General features: G+C 42.0%; 1 protein-coding gene across 1 annotated transcript in view; it reads right to left on the reverse strand.

The window, feature by feature from the left end:
* The window catches only part of MCC (MCC regulator of WNT signaling pathway), a 436,865-nt gene extending 411,064 nt beyond the window's left edge, over nt 1-25,801 (reverse strand). The window contains exon 1 of the mRNA XM_059175672.1: nt 25,623-25,801. Coding sequence (XP_059031655.1) covers nt 25,623-25,786 — 164 coding nt within the window. The 5' untranslated portion in view covers nt 25,787-25,801. The remainder of the gene's footprint in view (nt 1-25,622) is intronic.
* Between the last annotated feature and the right edge of the window lie 303 nt (nt 25,802-26,104).

A 26,104-nucleotide genomic window follows, 5' to 3' on the forward strand; every position in this document is an offset into this window, starting at 1 on the left:
ATGACCTGAGCCGAAGGCAGAGGCTTTAACCCACTGAGCCACCCAAGTGCCCCTGGATTCTTCTTTTTTTTTTTTAACTTTAAGATTTTATTTATTTATTTGAAAGAGAGAGAATGAGAGCGTATGAGAGGGGGGAGGGTCAGAGGAAGAAGCAGACACCCTGGAGAGCAGGAAGCCCAACGCAGGACTCGATCCTGGGACTCCAAGATCATGACCTGAGCCGAAGGCAGTAGCTTAACCCACTGAGCCACCCAGGCGTCCCCAAAAGGATTCTTAATTCAGCAAGGGCTGCAAGAAGCAAAGCTTCTTTCCATCAGATGATCAGGCATCCAAGATAAGCAGGAGTGAGAGCTTATTAAATAGAGGGCCTATAACTAAATAAACAAAAATGATTATACTTTGCTGATACATTTAAAAATGTTTTCCGTCATGGGGACGCCTGGGTGGCTCAGTTGGTTAAGCAGCTGCCTTCGGCTCAGGTCATGATCCCAGCGTCCTGGGATCGAGTCCCACATCGGGCTCCTTGCTCAGCAGGGAGCCTGCTTTTCCCTCTGCTTCTGCCTGCCATTCTGTCTGCCTGTGCTCACTCTCTCCCCCTCTCTCTCTCTGATAAATAAATAAAAATCTTAAAAAAAAAAAATGTTTTCCGTCATGAAGGTCAGTCTGCATAGTAAAGTAAAAAAGTTGAACCCACATGCATGGAAACCTTCCCCTGTTAATGTCCACACAGGCATTAGAAACTGAGAGATGTAAACAAGTTTTAAAAATGGGTACTTTTGGGACGCCTGGGTGGCTCAGTTGGTTAAGCCACTGCCTTCGGCTCAGGTCATGATCCCAGTCCTGGGATCGAGTCCCACATCGGGCTCCTTGCTCAGCGGGGAGCCTGCTTCTCCCTCTGCCTCTGCTGCCATTCCGTCTGCCTGTGCTGGCTCTCTCCCTCTCTCTCTCTGACAAATAAATAAAATCTTTAAAAAAAAAAAAAAATGGGTACTTTTCGGGAGCCTGGGTGGCTCAGTGGGTTAAAGCCTCTGCCTTCAGCTCAGGTCATGATCCCAGGGTCCTCGGATCAAGCCCCACTTCGGGCTCTCTGCTCAGCAGGGAGCCTGCTTCCTCCTCTCTCTCTGCCTGCCTCTCTGTCTACTTGTGATCTCTGTCTGTCAAATAAATAAATAAAATCTTAAAAAAAAAAAAATGGGTACTTTTCTTGTTGGACTTGTCCAAGTCAGGTCAAAATACTTTAAAAACTAGTTGCAGACCCACCATAGAGCTGGGCCCCTGGCCTTCTGGAACTGTCCATATGGTGATGGGACTTCAGCTGACCCAGCCATTCAGCACTTTCTACTTTCAGGCCTTGCCTCCTTTTAAAACACCTCACAGCTCTGGGCGCCTGGGTGGCTCAGTGGGTTAAGCCGCTGCCTTCGGCTCAGGTCATGATCTCAGGGTCCTGGGATCGAGTCCCGCATCGGGCTCTCTGCTCAGCAGGGAGCCTGCTTCCTCCCCTCTCTCTCTCTCTGCCTGCCTCTCTGCCTACTTGTGATCTCTCTCTGTCAAATAAATAAATAAAATATTAAAAAAAAAAAAAAAAAAAAAACACCTCACAGCTCTGATTTCAAATTTGGGCACAGACTTGGGTTTTCCTGGCTGCCTGTTTCACAATCTCCAGGACAGTGGTCAGCAGAAACAGCAGGAAAAGCACCTCAGGCTGCACTCATTTCCCAAAGCCTCCGGAAAGTCAAAACAACACCTTTAATATATTTGGAAATACCATTAACAGTGTTGGATAGCTATTAGCATAGAATCTTTGCATTTACTCAACCCTGAGTCCAGGTGGTATGCACAAAGGAAAAAGGGCAGTTATATCAGATCTTCTCCAACAACTCTAGAAAAACCTAGAAACTTCTCAAAAAGGGCACTTTTTATGTTTATGGAAATAAATTGCTTATGCAAATAAAAATAAATGTACTGGTGTGCCAGTTATGCAAAAAGGCACCTTTTGGTTTCATTCTAAGCAAAAAGGACTGCATTGATCCTTTCCATAAATATTTACTGAATACCTACAATGCGCCAGGTTACTGAGCTAGGACTGAGCATTCAGTGGTGAACAAAAACAGACACAGTCCCTGTTCTCATGGAGCTCGGGCTGAGGCGGGTCAGAAAGACGTTAATCAAGAATTCCCACAAATAAACATATCATTACAAGCTGAAATAAATGCTCTGAAGGCAAGGAGGATGAGAGGGCCAAGGAGGGCTGAGCGCACAAGCTCAGGACTGGCTGGACGTAACCAGCTGTGTGAGACTCAAAAAGGAATCGAGAGCAGAATGCATGGGAGAAACTGACATTCAAAGGCTAGAGGGGCACTTGACTGGCTCAGTCAAGAGAAGGCGGGACTCTTGTTCTCGATCTCCAGGTGGTGAATTTGAGCCCCATGCTGGGTGTAGAGATTACTTAAATAAATAAAACTTAAAAAAAAAAAAAAAAAAGACTAGAGAGTGTTTGGGGAGAGAGAAAGAGCTGAGGCAGGAGAGGAAGGAGGGGGTGGAACCATGCAGGGCCTTTGTTGGCCAAGTTGAGGTTTTTGCCTCACTTGGAGGGACTTAAGCAGGGGCTTTATGAGAGATTGGCATTTCAAAAAGACCTCTAGGGATATAGTGTGGAGACTGGATTGGAGGAGGGCCTAAGGAAACACAAGAAGTCAGCCAGGAGTATTTCAGTACTCAAAGCTTAGAGAGAATTAGGGCGGGAGTAATAAAGATGGAAAATGATAGGACTTGGTGATGAAATGAATATGGGAGGTGATGAGGGTGTCAAGACTGATGCCACCAAGGTTTCTCTGGTTTGTGTATGCGGGTGCACAGTGGTCACATTCACTGAGATGGCAAAACCAGAAGATTAGAATCTGAGATGAGAGTTCATGGGTCTAGTATCGGACCTGTGGAGTTATCTGGTGGGAGATGATAGATAGGCACTTGAGTTCCTTTGTTATGCAGGTCTGAGGCTCCAAAGAGAAGTCTAAGCTGGACATTTACTGGGGGCACCACTGGCATCTACAAAGAAAAGCGAAGCTGAAACAGGAGAGACAAGACATAAACGCCCAGAGAGGAATGGAAAAGGTGAGGCCTTGAGAAATCCTGGCCCTCAGTAGCCAGGGAGAAGAGCTGAGCCTACAGATGAGATAGAAAAGGAGGCCCAGAGGTGGGGGGAAAAGCAAGGAGGCTGTGGGTCATGGAAGCCAGCACATGACGGTGCTTCAAGAGGCCAACAATGGACAACACAACCCACCCCTGAGAGGGGATACACGGCAAGGACTGGAATACCCATTTTACTTACTGACAAGAAGGTCACTAGCAGACTTAGCACTATTTCCATGGAGTGATCGTACAGATCAGTGAGGGGGACAGAGGCAAGAATTGAATGGGCCGAGAAGTTTATGAGAAGTAAGGAAACAGAAGAAGTACAATTTGCCAGAATTAAGCAGGAAACTCTCGCTCGGACTAACACCCAAAGGCCTTACAATAATCTACAAGGTCGTAGATCCTCACTCCAGCCACAATGACCTCCTTATTCTTTGAACTCACCAGTGTCCACCTCGTGGCTTTCATATTTGTTGTTCCTTCAATCCTTATTCCTCCTCATAAATAAATGACTGTTCCCTAATTCTTCAGGACTTCGCTCAGAAATTATTTTCTCAGTGGAGTCTCCCCTAACTATGTATTTAATGCTAAAGTTAACCTCTCACACTTCTCTACTATTTGGTATTTCTCACTATCTGACAGGCCATATTTTGTTTTTGTGTTTACTATTTACCTCAGTCCCCCACCCCTCACAGAAAGAATGTAAATTTCTTGGGGGCAGAGAATTTGGTCTATTTTGTTCACCTTTATATTCTCAGTGCATCTAAGAGTGTATATCACATAGTAAGCACTCAATAAATATGTGTTGAATAGATAAAATATTTGAATGGATTAAAAAAAGCCTAAATATATATACCATCAATTATCAACTAGAAAAAAATTTCTTAAAAGCTCCATATATAGTAAAAAAATTTGGAGGGAAAGATAGAAACTAAACAAAAAATAAGGCATAAGTACAAGAAAAACCACTGAGTGACATTTGAAAATAACTTGAGTAAATATAGACACATTAATCTTTTTTATGAAACAATTGGCTTTTAGAGATATCAACTCTTTCTAAATTAATACAGAAATATATCACAATTCCAGCTAAAGTTCCATGGAATTTCTAAAATTCTCCTGGGAGGAAAAAATGTCTGAAAATAGCCAAGATGACTTTTTTGCAGCGGTGGGCAGAGTGCTGAGGAGAGATGATGAAGGGAGGTAATTCATATGCAATATTGAATAATATTATAAAGTAACAGTATTAATACAAGAACGTGGAGATCAATAAAAGGAAATGTAAGATCCATAATCAGATGCAAATATATATTTTTAAAGTCAATACACAATAAAATGTGTACTTTCAAATCAATAGGGAAAGGATAGATTCATTAAATGAGATTAGGACAATTTATTAACCATTTAGGGGAAAAATGATGTTTACTGTCATGTAAATTATATGCACATAAATTTAAAGGGCTTAGACATTTTATTTATTTTTAAAAATATTTTATTTATTTATTTGACAGAGAGAGAGAGAGCACAAGTAGGCAGAGAGGCAGGCAGAGAGAGGGGGAAGCAGGCTCCCCACCGAGCAGAGAGCCTGGTATGGGGCTTGATGCCAGGACCCTCGGATCATGATCTGAGCTGAAGGCAGAGACTTTAACCCACTGAGCCACAGTTAAGCTCTTGGGTTAAGTCCCAAGGGCTTAGACATTTTAATTATAAAATGAACCCATAAGATAGCTGTAAGAAAATAATATCAATATGTATCTCCTGAGTTCATTAGAGCCTTAACATGCACAAAAGTAAAAGAAGAAAGTGACAGATTTGGCTCCACAAAAAGTTAAAACTTGTATTTTATAAAGGATAACACAAATTTTAAAAAGAAAATAAAAACTGGGAGAAAACATTTGCACCCTGACAAAAGATTAATGTCCCCAACATAAAAAGACTTCTTTATAAGTCAAAAAGAAAAACAAATTACCTAATAGAAAAGATGAGCACAGAGAAAATTCAAAAGTTAGAAATACAGATAGTCAATAAATAAATGGAAGACATGTCCGAACTCACTAAGATTCAAATAATTGTTAAAATTAGTCATTTTACACCATCATTCAGATGTCAGATTGATGAAGATTAAAAAAGGTAGTAAAGGGGCGCTTGGGTCGTACAGCTGGACGGGCATCTGGGCTCAGGTCATGGTCTCTGGGTGATAAGACTGAGCGCCATGTTGGGCTCTGCGCTCAGCACGGAGCCTGCTCAGGACTCTCTCTCCCTCTGGCCTGCCCTCCCCACACTAGCCAGGTGCACAGGCATGTACACACACACTCTCTTTCTCTCCCTCTCCCCACCTCTAAAATAAATAAATAAATCTTTTTTTTTTTTTTTTTAAAGAGTAATAACACTTAATGTTACTAAATATGTGAGGAAGCAGGCAATTTTATAGACTGCTGATGGCAAAGTAAATTCTGGAAGGCAATTAATAGTAGATTAACCCAGATATTAACGAAAGGGTTTATTAGTTTGCTGGGGCTGCCATAACAAAGTACCACAGACTGGGTGGTTTAAACAACAGAAATTTGTTGTTGCCCTCACAGTTCTGGGGGCTGGAAGTCCAGTTCAAGGGTCAGCAGGCCAATTTCATTCTGAGGGCTCTCTCTTCGGCTTGTAGATGGCCATATTCTCCCTGTGTCCTCACATCGGCTTCCTCTGTACACGGATCTATGTCCTAATCACTTCTCAGAAGGACACTAGTCATACTGGAGTAGGGTCTACCCTAAGGCCTCATTTAAACCTTATTTACCTCTTAAAAGAGCCTATTTCCAAATATAGCCGCAGCCTGAGGTACTGGAATTAGGACTTCAACACATGAATTGGGGGGGGGGCGCACAATTCAGCCCATAGCAGAAGGAGTTTTCAAAGATGTATACATAAGAATATTTACCAAAACACTGTTTATAAAAGAAAGTGTGATGGGCAGATTTCTAAATAGCTCCACACGATCCCTGCCTCCTGGTTGTCACACCCTTGTGTAGCCCCCTCCCCTTGAGAGTCAGCCGGACTGAGTGACTTGCTTCTGAAGAACAGAGTATGGCCCAAGTGATGGGACATCACATCTGAGATCAGGTTACAAAAGACTGACTTCTGTCTCACTGGCACTGTTTCTCTGGATTCTGGTAAAGAGGAACACTTGGTAAGAAATACCGTAAGGGTGGCCTCTGGTCAACAGTGAGTAAGACTGAGGCCCTCATCCAACAGCCCTCGAGGAACTGAATTCTGTTGGCAACTACTGCACGAGCTTGGAAATGAATCCTGCCCAATTGAAGATGACTCTGGCCTTAGTTGATACCTTGACAGCTGCTTCCTGAGAGTCCCTAAAACGAAGGGCCCAACTAAGCTGTGCCTGGATTCAAAACCCATGACACTGAGACGATAAATATGTGTTGTTTTTTAAGCCACTGAGTTTTGGAAGAAGCAACAAATAGCTAAGACAGAAAGTAAAATTAAATTTCTATGGAGAGGGGCGGCTGGGTGGCTCAGTGGGTTAAAGACTCTGCCTTTTGGCTCGGGTCATGATCTCAGGGTTCTGGGATCGAGCCCCGCATCGGGCTCTCTGTTCAGCAGGGAGACTGCTTCCTGCCTGCCTCTCTGCCTACTTGTGATCTCTCTCTGTGTCAAATAAAAAATAAAAAAATATTTTTAAAAAAATGTCTATGGAGAGGTAACTAGTATAGTATATCATGTTTTATACACACAAAACCATGGAATTAATCTTAAATGGTGATACAAGATCTATATTTACATGGAAAGTCTATACGATATAGTTTGTGGAAAAAGCAGATTACAAAAACAGCATGCATAGTAAAATCCCATTTTACACAAACACATGAGTGTTCTAGGATGTTTTGGCAAATAAATAAACAAAACAAAACAAAACTCAAGCAGTCTTTAATAAGGAAATGTATTGGCTTTTACAGGAGGAAGTTTAGAGGCAGGGTGGGTTTCCATGGTTCTATCAGTATCATCAAGGCTCTAACTTTCTCCATGCTGTTCTCTCCCTTCAGTGTGTGGTCTTCGTCCTAGTATTAATATCCCTTTGGATCTGTAGGTGGCTGCTACAGACAAGTGAGGGCACTTGTATCCTCTTCAGGTCCATGTCCCACTTGGAAGGGAGAAGGAGTTGCTTCCAGAAACTCTACCAGAAGAATGTGGAAAACTTGCCCAGAAATCTCCTGCAAACTTTTTCTAGAGACTCATTAGTCCAAGTTGCCTCAGACGCCCATTCCTAACCTGACTGTTGCTAAGAGACTGGGATGACCTTAGATCAATCGGGCTTCCCCTTACATTTGGAAGTGGGACCCCGGTACCATGGGGGTTTTTGTAGGCAGAGGGGCAGGCCGCACTTCCGCTAGGGATCTCCTGGGAAGAAGAAAAGTGAGGATAGAGGATGTGGGGGCAACTAATAATGGGCACTACATCCTATCTGTGTGTGCGTCTCTTAGTGTGATTACTATTTCAAATGGATGTTTATGAACTGTTTATATGGGCTCTATTTTAAGATTACATGCTTATATTTTATTGAGGGTGCAATCTCAGGGAAGCAAGAGTGAGGGGGAAATCTAAGTGAGGAAACAGTGGGAAGAACCAATATAAGGGAGTGCATAACCAACCTGGCCACAGCTTTGAAACCGCTGGTTATTTGGTCTTACACAATGTCTCCAGAGAGACCATAGGAAACGACCGCATTGGGAATAGTTTCTCAGGGAGAAGGAAGAGCAATTTCTCAACTGGTTCCTCCCAACTCCTGTCTCTCACTGATTGCTGCCCCTTAGGGAGTGACCTCCACAACACCTCAGGTCTGTGCGTCTGACTCTTCAGACAGCCACAGAGGAAGCCAGGGCCTCTGGAGAGTGGTCTCCTGCGTCATCAGTGCTGCACGGGGTTCACTGGTGCACAGGAGAGAGCTGGGAAGCAGGGAACGACCGATCACTAGAGCCACATGGTTGAAGTAAAGAAAGAGGCCATGATCAAGGAGGCGAAATGAGGCTCAGTGGCCATTCTGGGCCTGGTCCCTATTCCTTGCAACAAACTCAGCCCTGACTAGAACAGTATCCTTCTATAAAGTCCAGCTGGTTGTTTTTTCTCTTTTCCCAGAACCTTCCTAAGCACATTGCACTTTTCCTTGTTTCTGGTCATGGGTGGACCTACTGCATAAGACCGAATATTCCTTAAGGGCAGGAGTTGCAACACAACCATCTCTATATTCCTCCGTACATACAGTGGGCATTCAATAAATGTCTAAAAATAAAAACCAGGGCACTTGGGTGGCTCCGCTGGTTAAACGTCTGCCTTCGGTTCAGGTCATGATTCCAGGGTGCTGGGATCAAGTCCCGCAGTGCGCTCCCTGCTCAGGGGGGAGTCTGCTTCTCCCTCTCCCTCTGCCCCCTGCTTATGCTCTCTCTCTCTCTCTCATATTCTCTCTCTCTCAAGCAAATGAATAAAATCTTTGAAAAATTAAAGTAAATTAAAATTAAAATCACTATTCTTAAATTCACTCTCCTATGATAGTTTTCAGAGGCTCTGAGTACTGAAGATTCACAAGGAACTCTAGAAAACGACAAAGCACTGTGAATAGTAACTCTTCCATCAAGGAAACCTGTATTTTATATCAGAATAGGGAGGAGGCTTTAACAAATTAGCTTACGAGATCAAAAGACAGTATCTTTTGCAATTTCCTCATCCCATGTTATTTCACAGATGGTAATTCTAGAATCATGAAAGCATACAGTTAAGACAGGTTAATATTGGCACAGGAGTTTTTTCTCTATTTTTGGAATGAAAATCCTATCTTGCGAGTGTGGAAGCAGCAACGTAATTCTATTGTAACATAATAATAATCCATCAGTTCATTCATTCAGCACCGACTAAGCATCTATGTACATAGCATCCCTGTACAAGGGATGGTGTTGTGTGGTATGAGAGAGAGAAAGGCATGGTTGTCACATTCACAAAGCTTATAATCTGGTAAGCAAACAGAGTTAAATTGAAATTACTAAAATGTAAGTTATGATTGGGCAAATTCCCTTATTTTTATTCTATCATTACTTTAAAATGTTAGCTTACTGTGAATACTCAGTAACCGCAGAGGAATGGGCTCAGAAAAGTGGGCAATAAAAACATTAACTTAAAAATCTTCCCTTTCTTTTACATAGCCTGAGAGAGTCAAGATAGAACCATGGGGATAGCTATCCACCAACTTTTTAATAATAACTAGGACACAAAAAGAATAGTTTTTTTTTTTTTTAATTTATTTATTTGACAGACAGAGATCACACCAGGCAGAGAGGCAGGCATAGAGAGAGAGAGAGAGAGGAGGAAGCAGGCTCCCTGCTGAGCAGAGAGCCCGATGCGGGGCTCGTTCCCAGGACCCTGGGATCATGACCTGAACCGAAGGCAGAGGCTTTAATCCACTGAGCCATCCAGGCGCCCCCAGAATAGTTTTTAAGTTCACTTCATCTTATAACCAGTACTTAAGAACAGACAAAAACCGATCAAGAGTTCACTGTTTTTGAAAATACTACCTACAGGATGGTATTGAAGGTTCTCGGATGAGAACAGCTACTATTGTAGAGAAACTGTGGATTCATCGGGGTTAACTCATGAACAAACACCAAACGGTTGTCCAACAGAGACTAATGTAAGCACCGTGAGTAATCCAAAATCCTGAGCTGGGACCTAGAGTCTACAAAATGAAGATATTTCAGTCCTGGGAAAGATGTTAAAATCATTTTACAGAAGAAGAAATGGATTGGAGAGGCCACTGTAGCTTGCCTAACGTCACGTGACCAGTAGGCAGCGGGGCCGTTGAATCCCCACCACACTGATCTGTTACATTAGGTAAAGTGCACACAATATGCATTTTCAAATATAAATTCCGCTGCTCCTTTTGAACTGGACTAATCCTGAAAAATTTTTTTCTAAAAATTCTAAAGTGTTGGAAATTTCTATTACCCACTGAACACTTTCATCTATTTACTCAGTTTCTATTAAATGTTGGGCACTGTGGTTACAAAGAAAGAAAAAAAGTGTAGTCTCTGCCTTAAGTATGTTAAGTATGGAAAGGCAGGAAATGGAAAGAGTAAAAATATGAAATGTGAGCAGGGCTGGCCTAGAAGTGTGTGGAAGGTCCCAAGGCATCAGGGAAGTCTCCAGAGAAAGAGCTGCATGAGAACACAGTCTAGAGAAAAATAAGAAGGTGCTCATCAGGGAGACAAGGGGGAGAGAAGGGCACTTACAGAAGGAGCTATGTGTGTGAAGCAGGATGCTTGGAATATCTGGGCTGGCATGCTGGACAGAGCCACGGTGCCAGAGGGCCAAGGGCCTCAAATTAAATGCCTCTAGAAGGAGTCCGAACTTATCCGAAAGACATAGACAACTGTTGAAGGACATTAAGAAGAGCTTCCTGCTCAGTTATAGAAAAACGTTAGCGAAAAATGACTTTGACATCCATGTAGGGAGGCCTGGACAGGCAGAGTCTATAGGTTGGGACACTAGGACACTAACTGTGATTAGAAATGAAGGAGCTTAGGGAACCAAGAAGGTAGAGGAGGATGAGCAGCGCTGATTTCACTCTGCTTGGAACAAATGTAAAACTGCCATCACACTTTTTAGAAGAATTACTTCCCCAACAATATCCTTACATTGATTTTCATCCTGTTTATCATGAAATAAACTTAGGTTAAGACTCTTAGGACATATGGAGCACCTGCGTGGCTCAGTGGGTTAAGCCTTTGCCTTCGGCTCAGGTCATGATCCCAGGGTCCTGGGATCGAGCCCACATTGGACTCTTGGCTTCAGCAGGGAGCCTGCTTCTCCCCTCTCTCTCTGCCTGCCTCTCTGCCTACTTGTGATCTCTCTCTCAGACAAATAAATAAAATCTTAATAAGTAAATAAATAAATAAGACTCTATAGTACATAGGTGTGCCTGGGTGGCTCAGTGGGGTAAAGCCTCTGCCTTTGGCTCAGGTCATGATCATGATCCCAGGGTCATCAGGCTCTCTGCTCAGCAGGGAGTCTGCTCCCCACCCCCCCACCCCCCACTCCCCGCCTGCCTGCCTCTCTGCCTACTTGCCATCTCTGTCAAATAAATAAATAAATAAATAAAAATCTTTTTTTAAAAAAGGCTCTATAGTACTTAAATTTGTCATAGTCTTACTCACACCCTTACTCAAATGTAGGCTTGTTATTTCCCCTAAAGAAGTTCTCAATTTTTGTAAATAAGTGAAAAACACTGACATTTAAAGGAAATGCAGCCACATTTTTATACAAATGCTGCCCTTTACCCCATCTATTTTCTGAACTCCTTCATCTGTACCACAAATTTGCATATACTGATGTTTTAAACAATAGATAACAGGTGTAACACAACTGCACTTGCCATTACGTTAAATAGATGCCCAATTAACACCAACATCAAGTCTAAAATAAAATGCATCTTAAGTATCTTTTACAACTACATTAGTAGTTGTGAATGTTAAAAATAATGATGATAATAATAATAATAATAATAATAATAAACACAAAGCACATCTATCTAGAATTTTCCAAGCACAAGTGTTACAACTAAATATTCAACTGAGGGCTACACTTAAACTCAGCTAACATCTGTCCCATCAGATAGATACATGTAATGCTTATCGGTCAATCTAGAAATGTGTTCATTTACATTCTCACTTCATTAGGAACCCAAATGTTTGGAAAATGAGTAAGTCCAGGAGTCCTTACCCAGGCCGGATGACCCAACATTTTTTCTCCCATCGGGTAGTCAGCAATAATCACTGGCATGAATTTAGGAATTACTCATTTACATATTTAAACTGACATTTTGAAATGACAATGAGAAGCTGACAATTAACTGTTCTCTAAGGAAATGCCCTTTTTCTCCATATGGTTTCTACTCTGGGACTAACACTTAAAGAGATTTTCAATTTGCGGAACAACAGAGAGTCTCCCCAGCTGAGACTCCCGTGGAACTTCATTTAGAATGCAAATGCCTCACCTTCTGTACCGAGTATTTAAATGCCATTCCCACTTATGCTAAGAAACCAGTTATAAAATGAAAATTCACCCTCACCATAGACCTTGGGTAAATTAAACAGTAAAGAAATGTAAGGCTTTGGGGAAAATACATTTTCTTGTGTTAGCTTGGCAGCATGTATGATGGAAAAGTCCCTCAAGTAGGGCCACAGATTCATCCTTCCCTCAGAGGCTTTGTTATCATGTTCCTTGTCTTAAAATAGAGATACTAACTCCTGTTCCAAGGATGACATGAGATAACATGTGGACTAATTGATTATAAACTATAAAGGCTTCCATAAATGCATGCCATTATTTAGATATTTACTAATACTAATATACTGACTCAAACTAAAAGGACTGTAAAATTAAAATGTGGCTAGGGGAAAAAATAAAAATACCCTCAAAAAATAAAGTTACTAAAAATGTATGTGAACAAATTGTTCTGTATAATCAACACAATCCCTATCAAAAAATCCCAGCTACTTGGGTCAAAGAAATTGACAAGCTCATTCTAAAATCTGTGTGGGAACTCAAGGAACTAAGAAGAGCCAAACAATCTTGAAAAAGAGAAGAACCAGGTAGAAGGATTCACACTTGCTGATTTCAAAACCTATGACAAAGCAACAGTAATCAAGACAGTGTAGTTAGTACTGATACAAAAAAAGGCATATATATCAATGGAAAAGAAATGAAAGTCCAAAAATATACCCTTACATTTATGGTCAATGGATTTTTTACAAAGTTGCCATGAAAATGGGAAAAGAATAGTTTTTTCAACAAATGGTGCTAGGACAACTGGATATCCACGTGCAAAAGAATGAATCTAGATCCTTTGTTCACACCACACACAAATATTAACCCAAAATGGAACATGGATCTAAAACTATAAAACTCTTAGAAGAAAACATAGGTAACCTTGGGTTAGACAAAGCCTCCTTGGGTATGTCACCACAACACAAGCAGCAAAAGGTCTCATAATATATGATTCCATTTGTATGAAATGTCTTTAGTAGGCAAATCTATGGAGGCAGAAAGTAAACTGGTCATTGCTTAGGGCTGGAAAGTTTGGGGAAAGATGGAAGAGTACTGCTAAAGGGTAAAGGGCCTCTTACTGAGGTGATAAAAATGTTCTAAAATTGATTATGATGGTTGTTGCAAAACCGTGAATATACCAAAAACAAAAAACAAAACAATGAGGAAAACCCACACATTGAATTGTACTCATTCTTTCTTTTCCTTCCTTCCTTTCTTTCTTTCTTTCAAGTAGGCTCCACACCCAGTCTGGACCCCAGCACAGGGCTTGAATTCACAACTCTGAGATCAAGACCCAAACTGAGATCAAGAGCTGGATGCATAACGCCCTGAGCCATCCACGTGCCCCAAATCGCACACTTTAAAGATTTTATTTATTTATTTGACAGAGAGAAATCACAAGTAGTTGGAGAGGCAGGCATAGAGAGAGAGAGGGAAGCAAGCTCCCTGCTGAGCAGAGAGCCTGATGCGGGACTCGATCCCAGGACCCTGAGATCATGACCTGAGCCGAAGGCAGCGGCTTAACCCACTGAGCCACCCAGGCGCCCCCAAATCGCACACTTTAAATGGGCAGACTGTATAGTATGCAAGTTATATCTCAATAAAGCTGTTAGAAAATATCTGAAAGAAACACATATGAAAAGCAGCACTAATAGTGGTCAAGACCTTCATTTGAGAACCGAAGACATCAGTTGATATTCGGCTCTTACTAACCATGGATCTTGAGCAAATAAGAGTATCTCTGAGCCTGTTTTTCCCATCTTAAATTGCATGTAATAATAATTCTCTTTTCAAAGAGGCTACTGTGAGTAGTAACTGAGGTCATGTATATAAGATGTTGGTTTAGGGTATAGGCTAACACACAGTAAGCACTCAGAATTTTAGCTGGTTTTTCCTTAAGATTTTATTTATTTATTTATTTATTTATTTGAGAGAGAGAGAGAGAGAGAGAGAGAGCGTGCACACATAAGCAGGGAGGGGCAGAGGGGGAGGAAGAGGGAGAAGGAATCTGAAGCAGACTCCACACTGAGAGGAGGAGCCTGGCTCAGGGTTCAAACCACGAGATCACGACCTGACCCAAAACCAAAAGTCAGATGCTCAAATGACTGAGCTACCCAGGTGCCCGAATAATGTTAGTTAGATCCACACTCAGACCCTAAACAGGGCCCTGAAGTAAAGACATTGGATCCCAAAGATTACAGGAGTGACAGTGACAACTGTGGATTGATCAAGTTCTTTTTAAAAGGGCTGTTTTGAACATTATGATTCTAACTTTGGAGGAACTATGGTGATGAGCAGTGACTGGCAGTGGAAGTAATCACATGTAAAAACTCCTTAAATGAAAATTTATTGGCTTTAAAAAAAAATGTGGGCTTAGGCTGTAGGTAGTAGCTTGAAGATAGTAAGATATTGCTGTAAATGTTATTATAAAATTATTTATGGGGTGCCTGGGTGGCTCAGTGGGTTAAAGCCTCTGCCTTCGGCCCAGGTCATGATCCCAGGATCCTGGGATCGAGCCACACATCGGGCTCTCTGCTCGGCAGGGAGCCTGCTTCCTCCTCTCTCTCTGCCTGCCTCTCTGTCTACTTGTGATCTCTGTCAACTAAATAAATAAAATCTTAAAAAAAATTATTTATATGTAATCTTAATTAAACAGTGTTTCCAAATAGGGAGGCTCTCTTGAAGACACAGAAAAAGAAAAATCAAGACTCCACCTAAGGTCTTTAGATAATCAGAGAGACGATTTACTTTCCCACCTAAAAAGAAAAAAAACCTTAAAAATACGGACAAAACATAAGAAATAATAATTTCCAGACATTATATAACAGGCAGCACAAGACTAAAATCCCTGTGTAAAAGTAAACCAGCAAGAAGAGCCTACAATTATACCAACTTACTGCCTGGAGACAGTTTACACACTGCAGAACAGGAGAGAGAATCCAGCGTAACCTAGTGGTCCCACTGAGCTGAGATAGAGAACAAAGTTCAGCAAATTCAAGGTGAATAGAATTTGTGGTGCAGAGAGGAGGGAATGCCTCATAAAGAGAGAGTTCCAGAGAACTGCAGAGGCTAAATTAACCTTAGGCTGAAGGTTATTCTGATCCTGCCTAACAAAGCTCAAAGACAAGTTCCCAAAAGATCCAGAGACAAGTGCATGCCAGAACAAAGTAAAGGAATACAACAAAAACCAGAACTCAATGAGTTAAAATGTCCTTCCTTCTATCAAAAATTATCAGGCATGCAAAGAAAGAGAACTATGCTCCATATCAGTAGAAAAATTAATCAATAGAAACAGACCCAGAATTGACAGAAATGATGGAATTAGCAGACAAGGAAGTCAAAAGTAGCTATTATAAATATGCTCCCTATATTCAAAAGGACTAAAAATACAATGAAATATGAATGAGATTAATAGCAGCCTAGACACTGCAGAAAAGACCAGAAAATTTGAAGATATATAGCAATAGGCACTCTTCAAATGGAAACACAGAAAGAAAAAAGATGGGGAAAAAAGTTAACAGAGCCTCAACAAGTGGGCAAATATCAAGCAATCTAATACATGCATAATTGGAGTACCAAAAAGACATTAGAGAAAGAACAGAAAAGATGTTTGAAAAGAATAATGGCTGGTTAATTTCCAAATCTGATGAAAGCTAAACCTACAGACTCAAGAATTTCAACAAACTCCAAGCCTGAGAAAGCACAGATGAGTGTCTTATCATCTTACGTTGTAGGTAAGGAAACTAAGACAGAAGCAGGTACGTCACATGACTACTTAGTAGCAGAGCCGAGGTGAATCCAGCTTTTCTGACTCAAATCCAGTGCCCTGTCCACTATGTTGCAGAGAAATAACATGACATGACTTACTCTTTAATAGGTCACCTGGCTACAGTATGCATAATCTGAGTGTGTGGAGAGAGTGGAGGGAACCAGACAGAAGAAGGAACCAGTTGTACTAATCTCGGTGTGAGACGGGTGATGGTTTGGACCTAGAGTAGGAAGGTGATGAGAAAGTGTCAGATAGAAGCTATATTTTAAAAGCAGAATTGGTGGGTTTGCTGATGGACTGAATGTACTAATAGAAAAGAGAAGAATGCAGGTTGACTTTATTTTTTGACTTGAGCCTCTACTCTAGCAAGGGAAGGCCATTTATTCCAATGGAGAAAACTGAGGGAAGAAGAGTTGGGGAGAGGAGTCAGGAATTTTGTTTTGCACATTGTAAGTCTGAGCTACTTTCAGACATGCAAAGTCAAATACGTAGTTACTGCACATACCTGTCTTAAATTCAAGGGAGAGGTTGCGGTCAGTGATGTGGAAGGATCATAAATGCGGTAGACAAGTGACTCAAGTTTGCGAAGCGCTATGCTAGATGATTCTTTTTTTTTTTTTTTTTTTTTTTTTTTTTTTTTTTTTTTTTTTTTTTTAAAGATTTTATTTATTTATTTGACAGAGAGAAATCACAAGTAGATAGAGAGGCAGGCAGAGAGAGAGAGAGGGAAGCAGGCTCCCTGCTGAGCAGAAAGCCCGATGCGGGACTCGATCCCAGGACCCTGAGATCATGACCTGAGCTGAAGGCAGCGGCTTAACCCACTGAGCCACCCAGGCGCCCAGCTATGCTAGATGATTCTTAAGAGTCTTTACGTATGAAGAATGTGTGATCCAATTAAGGAAATACTATATATCAGAATGGGCTCTTCTGGATGATTACGTACCAAATTTGTCCCATTCAAAATTCTCTCCCTCATATTAGTTATAATGGATTTCCTTTTTTCCCCTCAATTAGGTTCCATTTGTGCTTTTCTGGGTGACATTATGATTTGATTATAGCTTTGAGGCTTTCAGTATTATTAAGTTTCTTGAAAGTTTGGTTTGGTTGTGCTATTTGAATATCACCAGGTGCTTTCCTTTAAAAATTGTGTTCCAGGGGCACCTAGGTGGCTCGGTGGGTTAAGCCTCTGCCTTCGGCTCAGGTCATGATCTCTGGCAGTGAGCCCTGCATCAGGCTCTCTGCTCAGCAGGGAGCCTGCTTCACCCCCCCCCCCCAACCCCGAGCCCAGCCCCGCCCCAGCCTGCCTCTCTGCCTACTCGTGATCTCTGTCTGTCAAATAAATAAAATCTTTAAAAAAAAATTATGTTCCAGACTTATTACCTCTAAGTATAATCCTTATGCCCTGGGAATCTACCTGGGCATGAGACAAGGAATCTAGAAGTCCTAGTCTTTCTACTCCATTTACCTTTTGTTCAAGTGCCTCCGGTAACTTCTAAAGCCAAATTAGTCTTCTCTCTAGCTTCTCTGAGCCAGATTTCTGCTAACTGTCCAGGGGAGGAATAATGGAGTCTGTTTACTATGTAACTGTAATTCTTTAATTAAACACTGCAGTATCCTCCATCTGACCTGAACACCTCTTGTAGTTGCTTTCCTTGTGCAAAGATGATGAAGAAAATGTTTGCAAAGCAATTCTAGTTCATACGTTTCACTAATAATTCCAGTTCAGATTCATTCTTTAATAATGCAGTACATGGAACCGTGAAGGTGTTTACTCTAGCATTACATAAAATACTGTATTTTGAATTTCTAAGATGCATAGTGAATTAATACTGTGAAACCTAAATGATAATTATAATTCTCTTGGCTGGGCACTGACATAGTTACCACTGCATGTGCAGCATGAATCACATTGTTATTCCTGGTAACATGACTAGATACCTCTCAATGCTTCCTTAGGAATACAAGTTCTGGCTATTGTCTGAGAATCTTCCATTGACATGATTTGGTAAGACCAGAAATACCAACATCAATGATCACAGAGAGAAGTCAGCGTTTTAAATGAGCCAACAGGAAAGAGTGGAGTGTTCTTTAAAGAAATGTTGCATCTCTGAATATTTTGATGCCATCGAGGCTGATACTGGGTGTTGAGACCCAACATCAGTACTCTGAACCAAAAAGTGATTTGCCTGTTTTCTGATGGCCTGTTTTCCTTTCTTATCAATCACAACAGTAAAATATGACAAAATCTATGACTAAAGAAGTTTAAGGCAGAACTTTCAACAAAAATAAAATTAAGGGACACCTGGGTGGCTCAGTTGGTTAAGCAGCTGCCTTCAGCTCAGGTCATGATCCCAGTATCCTGGGATCGAGTCCCACATCGGGCTCCTTGCTCCACAGGGAGCCTGCTTCTCCCTCTGACTCTGCCTTCCACTCTGTCTGCCTGTGCTCGTTCTCGCTCTCTCTCTGACAAATAAATAAATAAAATCTTTAAAAAAAAATTAAAAATCTATTCAATGATATGTATCTTATCATAGTGTGATTGGTACAGAAAACAATGGTGTGTCCCAATTTATAGCATCTTAGATTTAATAAAATTCCAAAGCAAGTAATTGGAAACAATCTAAGTGTCCAACAATAGAAAAAGACTTAAAGAAATTAAATACAGAATGGAACATTACAATTACAAGTCACATTTTCCAATCTTATTTATTTTGGTGACAGCTTTATTGAGATATAATCTACATGTCATAAATTCACCCAAGTGATGTGTGTGGCCCAATGGCTTTTAGTATATTCATAGAGTTGTGCAACTATCACTATAATCAACTTTAGAAGATTTTCATCATTTCAAAAAGAGATCCTGGACACTTCAGCTATCATCCTTCAATCCCCCCAATTTACCCAGCCCTAAAGCAACCACTAATTTACTTACTGTCTCTATAAATTTGTATATTCTGGACATTTCATATAAATAGAATCATATAATATGCAGTCTTTTGTGACTGGACTTTTTTACTTAGCATAGTGCTTTCAAGGTTCATCTGTGTTGTAGCATGTTTCAGAGTAGTTCATTCCTTTTTCTGACTGAATAATATTCCATTGTATAGGCTATACCACATCTTGTCTATTTATTCATCAGGTGATAGGCATTCAGGTTGATTACATCTTGGACTATTATGAATAAAGCTGCTGTGAACATCTGTGTACAAGTCTGTGTGAGGATGTATGTCTTCAGTTCTCTTGCATATATACCTAGAGGAGAGTTGCTGGTATATATGTTAATTCTATGTTTAAGTTTATGAGGATCTACTGGACTCTTTTCTAAAGTGGCTGCACCTTTTTACATTCCTACCAGTAGTTATGAGGATTCTGGTTTCTCCACATCCTTGCTAACACTTGTTATTATTGGACTTTGATTATGGCCATCCTACTGGATATCTGGTAATGTCTCACTAGAGTTTTGATTTGTATTTCCCTAGTGGCTAATGATGATGAGCACCTTTTTATTGTTTATTGGCCATCTGTATGTCTTCTTTGAAGAAAAGTCTATTTAGATCCTTTGTCCATTTTTAATTGGTTTATCTTTTTATTTTTGAGATGTAAGAGTTCCTTATATAATCCAGATGCAAACGCTTTGTCAAGTATATGATTTGTAAATATTTTTTCCCGTTCTTTGGATGGCCTTTCACTTTTCTGATAGTGTCCTTTGAAGCACAAGTTTTAAAAATTTTTATTATACAGGGCGCCTGGGTGGCTCAGTGGGTTAAGCCACTGCCTTCGGCTCAGGTCATGATCTCAGGGTCCTGGGATCGAGTCCCACATCGGGCTCTCTGCTCAGCAGGGAGCCTGCTTCCTCCTCTCTCTCTGCCTGCCTCTCTGCCTACTTGTGTTCTGTCAAATAAATAAAAAAAAATCTTTAAAAAAAAATTTTATTATACAAATTTATCTTTTTTTGGAGTACGTGTTTTGGTATCATATATAAGAACCTATTGCCAAATCCAAGATGACAAAGATTTTGTCCTATGTTTTCTTCTAAGAGTTTAATAGTTTCAGCTCTTAACATTCAAGTTTTTGATCCATTTTGAGTTACTTTTTGTATAAGAGGAATGTGAGGAACACATACATTTTGTATATGAGGAATATATACATTTTCGTATGTCCAATTTCATTCTTTCCCATGTGGCTATGCAGCTGCCCCAGCCCCATTTGTTGAAAAGTCAATCCTTTCTCTATTTCACCCTTGATTTTGAAACCCTTGTCTTCATGTTCTTATGGAAAATAAATTCACTATAGGGGCACCTACCTGGGTGGCTCAGCGGGTTAAGCCTCTGTCTTCAGCTCAGGTCATGATCCCAGGGTCCTGGGATTGAGCCCCACATCGGGCCCTCTGCTCGGCAGGGAACCTGCGTTCCCCTCTCCCTCTCTGCCTGCTTCTCTGCCTACTTGTGATCTCTGTATGTCAAATAAATAAATAAAATATTAAAAAAAAATAAATTCACCATAGACACATGGCTTGTTTCTGAACTCTCAGTTCTATTTCATTGATCTATAGGTTATCCTTTTGTCAATACCACACTGTCTTGATGACTGTTGCTTTGCACTAAGTTTTGAAATTGGAAAGAGTGAATTCTCCACCTCTGTTCTTCTTTTCATGATTGTATTGACTATTCTGGATCCCTTGAATTTCCATATTAATTTTAGGGTCAAATTATCAATTTCTGCACAAAATGGCAGTTTGGATTTTGAGAAAGTCTGCATTAAATCTGTGGATCAACTTTGGGGAGCACTGCTATCATAACAATATTAAATCTTCCCATCTATGAATAGGCGATGTCTTTCCCTTTATCCAATTTCTTTTTTAAAGGGGGAAAGTAAGCATCTTTTCAAGTTTATTTATGAGAGAAAGAGAGCATGAGCGGGGGTGAGGGGTAGAGGGAGAGAGAGAATCTCAAGCAAATTCTCTGCTGAGCAGGAGCCTGATGCAGGTCTGGATCCCAGGACCCTGGGATCATAACCTGAGCTGAAGGCAGATGCTTAATCGACTGAGCTACCCAGGCGCTCCCTATCCAATCATTTTTAATGTGCTAGAGGAATGACATGATGTAGCTATGTCACCAGGAAAATAGAAATGATATTCCTTGGCTTGGGGATAATTGGTAACTTTTATTTTATTTTTAAACTTTTCTGCATTTTCCAATTTCCAACATCTTTTATATAATAAGAAAGAAGTTATTTTTTCAAGAATTTATTTATTTGTTTCTTTATTTATTTTTGACAGACAGGGAGTACAAGCAGAGGGAGCAGCAGAGGGAGAAGCAGACTCCCTGCTGAGCAGGGAGCCCAACACAGTTATTTTAAAAGACAATATTCTTGGGGCACCTCGGTGGCTCAGTCGGTTAAGCATCTGCCTTCCACCCAGGTCATGATCCCGGGTCCCAGGATGGAGCCCCATATTGGGCTTCTAGCTTGGCAAGGAGTCTTAGTATATGTGCTGCCGAAGCGAGCACTTGGCAAGGAGTCTTCTTCTCCCTCTGTCCCTTACCCCCTCTCACTCTCTCTCTAATAATTTTTTTTTAAAAGAAAAATATTTTTTAAAAAAATACACTCACATTTAAAGTACTTTGTAAATATGGAATACACTTGAAAATGAAAACACTTGGAAGATTTTTCAAAATACATGAACATACCAGGGTTTATATTCAGTCATTTCTTCATCAGAATTTACTGATTGAATACTTTATGGCAAATACTGTGCTAGCTCCTGACCGTACTGTTTTTTTTTCTTCTTGTTGTTGTTTATTTGCTTGTTTTTGTTGTTGTTGTTGTTGTTGTTTGTTTGTTTCTAAGTAGACTCCACACCCAGCATGGAGCCCAGGGCCCTGAGTTCAAGACCCAAGCTGAAATCAAGAGTCAGATGTTTAGCCCACTGAGCCACCCAGGCACCCCAGAGTGTACTATTTTAACAAAATAAACATGTTTCCTACCCTCATGAAGCTACAACTAGTGGGAGGCTGACAATAAATAGGCAAACAAAGTAGGAAATCGAGATGCAATTATAGATTGTAAAGAGTACTATGGCAAAAAGTCTCTGGCACTATGATAGCGAATAGCGGTGGGGAAGAGCTAACCCATTTGGATACAGTAGTCAGGGAAGCTCTCTAAGGCACCAAAGTTTGAGCTGAGGCTTGGCTACTTGATATAAATGTAAATGTTGGTTTTGGGTATCTGTCAAATGTTCAAGACAGTTTCTTAAACTGAAAGGTAAAAGTAGGAAGCTTTAAAATTCCAAAGGGAAATTAATTTCAACAAATAGAGTAACCCCATCACCTCCTATACTCTGGTAAATAGGATCCAAAAAATTCAATACTATGAAATGTGGGGTTACGTGATCATAAAGTTAATGAAATGTAGCAGAAGAGCCTCTATGTTCCCACTATAGTCCCAATTTTCCCTGTCCAAGCTGCAGTCTGGCTCTACATACGAGTAGTTGTGTTTTCCAGCTTAACTATCCACAGGGATGGTTCTGGGGCCTGTAGGGGGGGGGGGTTGGAGTTCCTGGACAGAGGCAGCAATTCCAGGAATCTCCAGTGAGCTGGTGTCCTTTTTTGTCAGTCTGCTGGAGAAGTATGGCCCAAGAGAATATTGAAGATTTGAAGTCCCACCCTTTCTTTCTGTCTTCCTGAGTTTGTGTGCCCTAACATATCCCCCCCTGGTCTCAGTCTATATAATCTTCCACTAGCCTTCCTCCAAACATGAGGTTTCCAGCACTCCTGTTTGAGAATGAGAGTTGAGTCAAGGACCAACGCCAAAATAGTTGAATGAGGATTCCCATGCAAGTTTTATTATAGGTTTGGTTGCTACTTGCCTACTCAATATCCATTCCCTGCTCTTAGTAACAGAACTCAGATTTTGTTTAGGAGGCGGTATGACTAATCGAATTATGTGCTTCCTTGAACTTTACTGCAAGAACACGACTGCGTGGTAAGGTGATGGAGTTTAATCAATAAGATTTCAATTAAAGGATTTGGGAAAGCTCTGCTCTCATTTCAGCTTCCTTTTATACCTTCCTCCTTGGAACTTGGACATGAGGCTGGAAGCAGAGCAATCGCTTTAAGACTAGGAGGTAACCATGAGGATGAATGTTCTATATGAAGAACAGTGATGCAGAAAGATGGAAGGAAGCTGGGCATCGACACTGTGGTGGAACGGCTGGCCCAGCCTGAATGAACCACCTCTGGACCTAGGTGGGCATCGACACTGTGGTGGAACGGCTGGCCCAGCCTGAATGAACCACCTCTGGACCTAGGTGAGAAACTCCATCTTTATTTGACTGTCCCATTGGTTTCCCATTTTATAAAGCCACCTGAAATCCTAACAGATACAGTGGTATAAGCCATGAGCATGAACTTAACACCTTTTGAAGAATCCAAGAATTTTAAGGTTTTAGTGTAGAAAGTCCAACTCTCGTGCTTATAAAAGAGAAAATTCACAGCCCTCCACTCCTCATCACCCACTGTAGAGCAGCCAGTAAAGGTCATTTAACAAGAGTAGCACAAAGGAGGAGCTCCAGAGAGGAAGGCTTTCAATGCCACTTATCTTCATAACTTCCTTTTCCAAGCCATATCAAATAAACATATATTCCAGGTAAAACTGCATGTGCTATGTAAACTTACTTCTAGAGAGGTTCCTTGGTGCCTCCTTGCAACGAGATTGCCATCCCTGAACTCCTCCTATATGGGAGTTTTTCACAGCATAAAATAACGTCCAGAGCAACCCTGCCCACAGGTGAAGTTCTGGCTTAGGGTTCATTATTGCACATACCTTTCAACTTTCAAGCAGATGTATTAAAGTGATATGGCTCCAGGAAGGATAGTTTTTTCCACTTTTGCCTTAGCAGGTTTCCACTCTAATCTGAAATCTCCTATTTACTACCACACCCTTACACACAATGCCTCATCCTCCAAAACAAAGTCCTCAGATTATGCCTACAGAATTCACAATTCTTCAGAGGAGACAGATCACCATTCAAGATAATACGAACATTTGTACAGAAAGGGTAGTTCAGACAAACCCAAATCAAAGGAAGGGGAGGAGAGAATTCTGCTCATTTTCTGTTTGCACCCTTGCCCACGTGAAATTAAATTCTCTGTGCATCCTAATGTGAAGAATGTAGACTGTGTTTATTATCACAAAGAAGATAATGGGCACTCAAGTAGGAAATTCAAGTAGGCTACTCAAGCAGGAAAAAAAAAAAAAAATCTAAACTATATGATGAAATTTTTCATCACAGGACCCAAACAGGGAAAGACTTCCAGATGAAAATCTACATGGAGTCAACTAGAAGTATATATATTTTTTCATTTCAGAATAGAATTACTCCATAAAGTTTTCTGACATCTCTCTAATGTTTCCCAGTGAAACTCTAGAAAAGTAATAAGATTCAGTCGAGTCATCATAACTGAATGGAGTCCCAAATAAGTTTTTTTTTTAATTATCAACATCTTCCATGTCAAATTGCCTGTTTTAAAGATCTTTTTTAAAAATTAGGAGTGGGGGAATTCCCCACTCTTTTTTTTTTTTTTTTTTTTTTTCTCTAAGTACGCAAGGACAATCAGCAGGAGGCAGCCTGGGGTTTTCAGAGATCTTTACTATCATTAACACAAAGGCTAAGCTAATATGTAATATACAACTTAGGTGGCCTTCCTGGAAGGCAATTGAAATTTCAGCGTGGAAGGTCTTCAGTGCTCTGTGTCAACCCTTCAGAGAAGCAGATCATAAAACATTACGCGTGCCTTCTTCCTCATCTGTGTGTGTTAAGTGTTAAAAATGCGGGCAGAAATAATTATTTGGCCAAGCCCTGAGGCTGGAAGCTACAACACAACCCCGCAGGGAGTCCAGGAGCAAACACACCGAGGGTTGTAAGTGGTCTCGCGCTCACTCACATCCCACTGGAGGCTCACCTGGTCAGCTTGCGGAGCCGAGGTAGGGAGTCGGGTCTATATGTTCCTGCCTCACCTCTAAACCCCCAGTTTGTGCCTGCGCGCTTGGTTTCCGTCTAGCTAACAGTATTGGGTGGCCAGCTATGTCCATTCTGTGGGTTCCGCAGTTCGGAACACAGGGGCTCTGCAGCACCGGAAAGTTCTTCGCAGCCTGTTTTCATGCCCAGCTCTGTCACTGACAGAGCATCCCTATCCTGGTTCCGTCCCGGGGCTGTCCACTGAGCAGCCGGACTGATGCTGCCGCTGCAGCTGGATACCGGGAGCCAGAGGCTGCAGGGGCAGCCCCTCCTACCTGGGACAAGTGGCCAGAACTCGATTCTGCCCAGGCATGAGCGCTCCAAGACCCGGGGAGGACTCGCATCCTCAAGAGATGTCTCCTCACGCCCAGACAAAGACAGCGCTGGGAAAAGTTGGACCCAACTGGCACCACCAGCAGGCGAGCAGATCAGCCCCCTCCGCCTTGGGGAGCCGAGCCGGCGACGCGCTCTCGAAGTCGCAGCCAACTTTTCCCGTGAGCTTCTGAGCAACTTGCTGGAAGTTGGGGCGAGTGGGCAGAGGAGGGGGTCAAGGGCAGCGCGGAGAGAGGCTGGCTGCGCCCCAGCCGGTTTCGCGTACCTCCCCAGTACCTGCTAATGTATCCGTCCCCGTCGCCGTCGCACGTCTGGAAGAGGCGCCGCATCCGCTCCTCCTCGCCGGTGCTGGACGTGTCGCTGCTGCTGCTGCCGCCGCCGCCCCCGCCGCTGCTGCCGCCGCCGCTGGCGCTCCCTGCCGCCGCCGCCGCCGCCATCATGCGCCCGCTGCCTGCTCGGGAGGAGGAGGAGGAGGACGCGCGGCCGCCGGAGGAATCCGCGAGGCGCAAAAGCGGCTCGCGGCCCCGAACCTGCCTGACAACGGAGCATGCCCAGTGGCCGCCGGGGCGCTCCGGGCGCGGGATTCCAGCTCTCCGGGTTTTGCCCAGGCTGGCGAGCTCCGCGCTCTGCAATCCCGGGGGTAGTCACCTTAGTGGAGAGGGAGGAGGGGAAGGGGGATCGTGGCGTCGGGAGCCCGGGATGCCCGGGGACGCGAGGGCACGCGACGGGAGGCAGTGCCCAGGAGGTCCCCTGGAAGG

This window comes from Mustela lutreola, chromosome 5, assembly GCF_030435805.1.
Source record: "Mustela lutreola isolate mMusLut2 chromosome 5, mMusLut2.pri, whole genome shotgun sequence".
NCBI classification, from domain to species: domain Eukaryota; kingdom Metazoa; phylum Chordata; class Mammalia; order Carnivora; family Mustelidae; genus Mustela; species Mustela lutreola.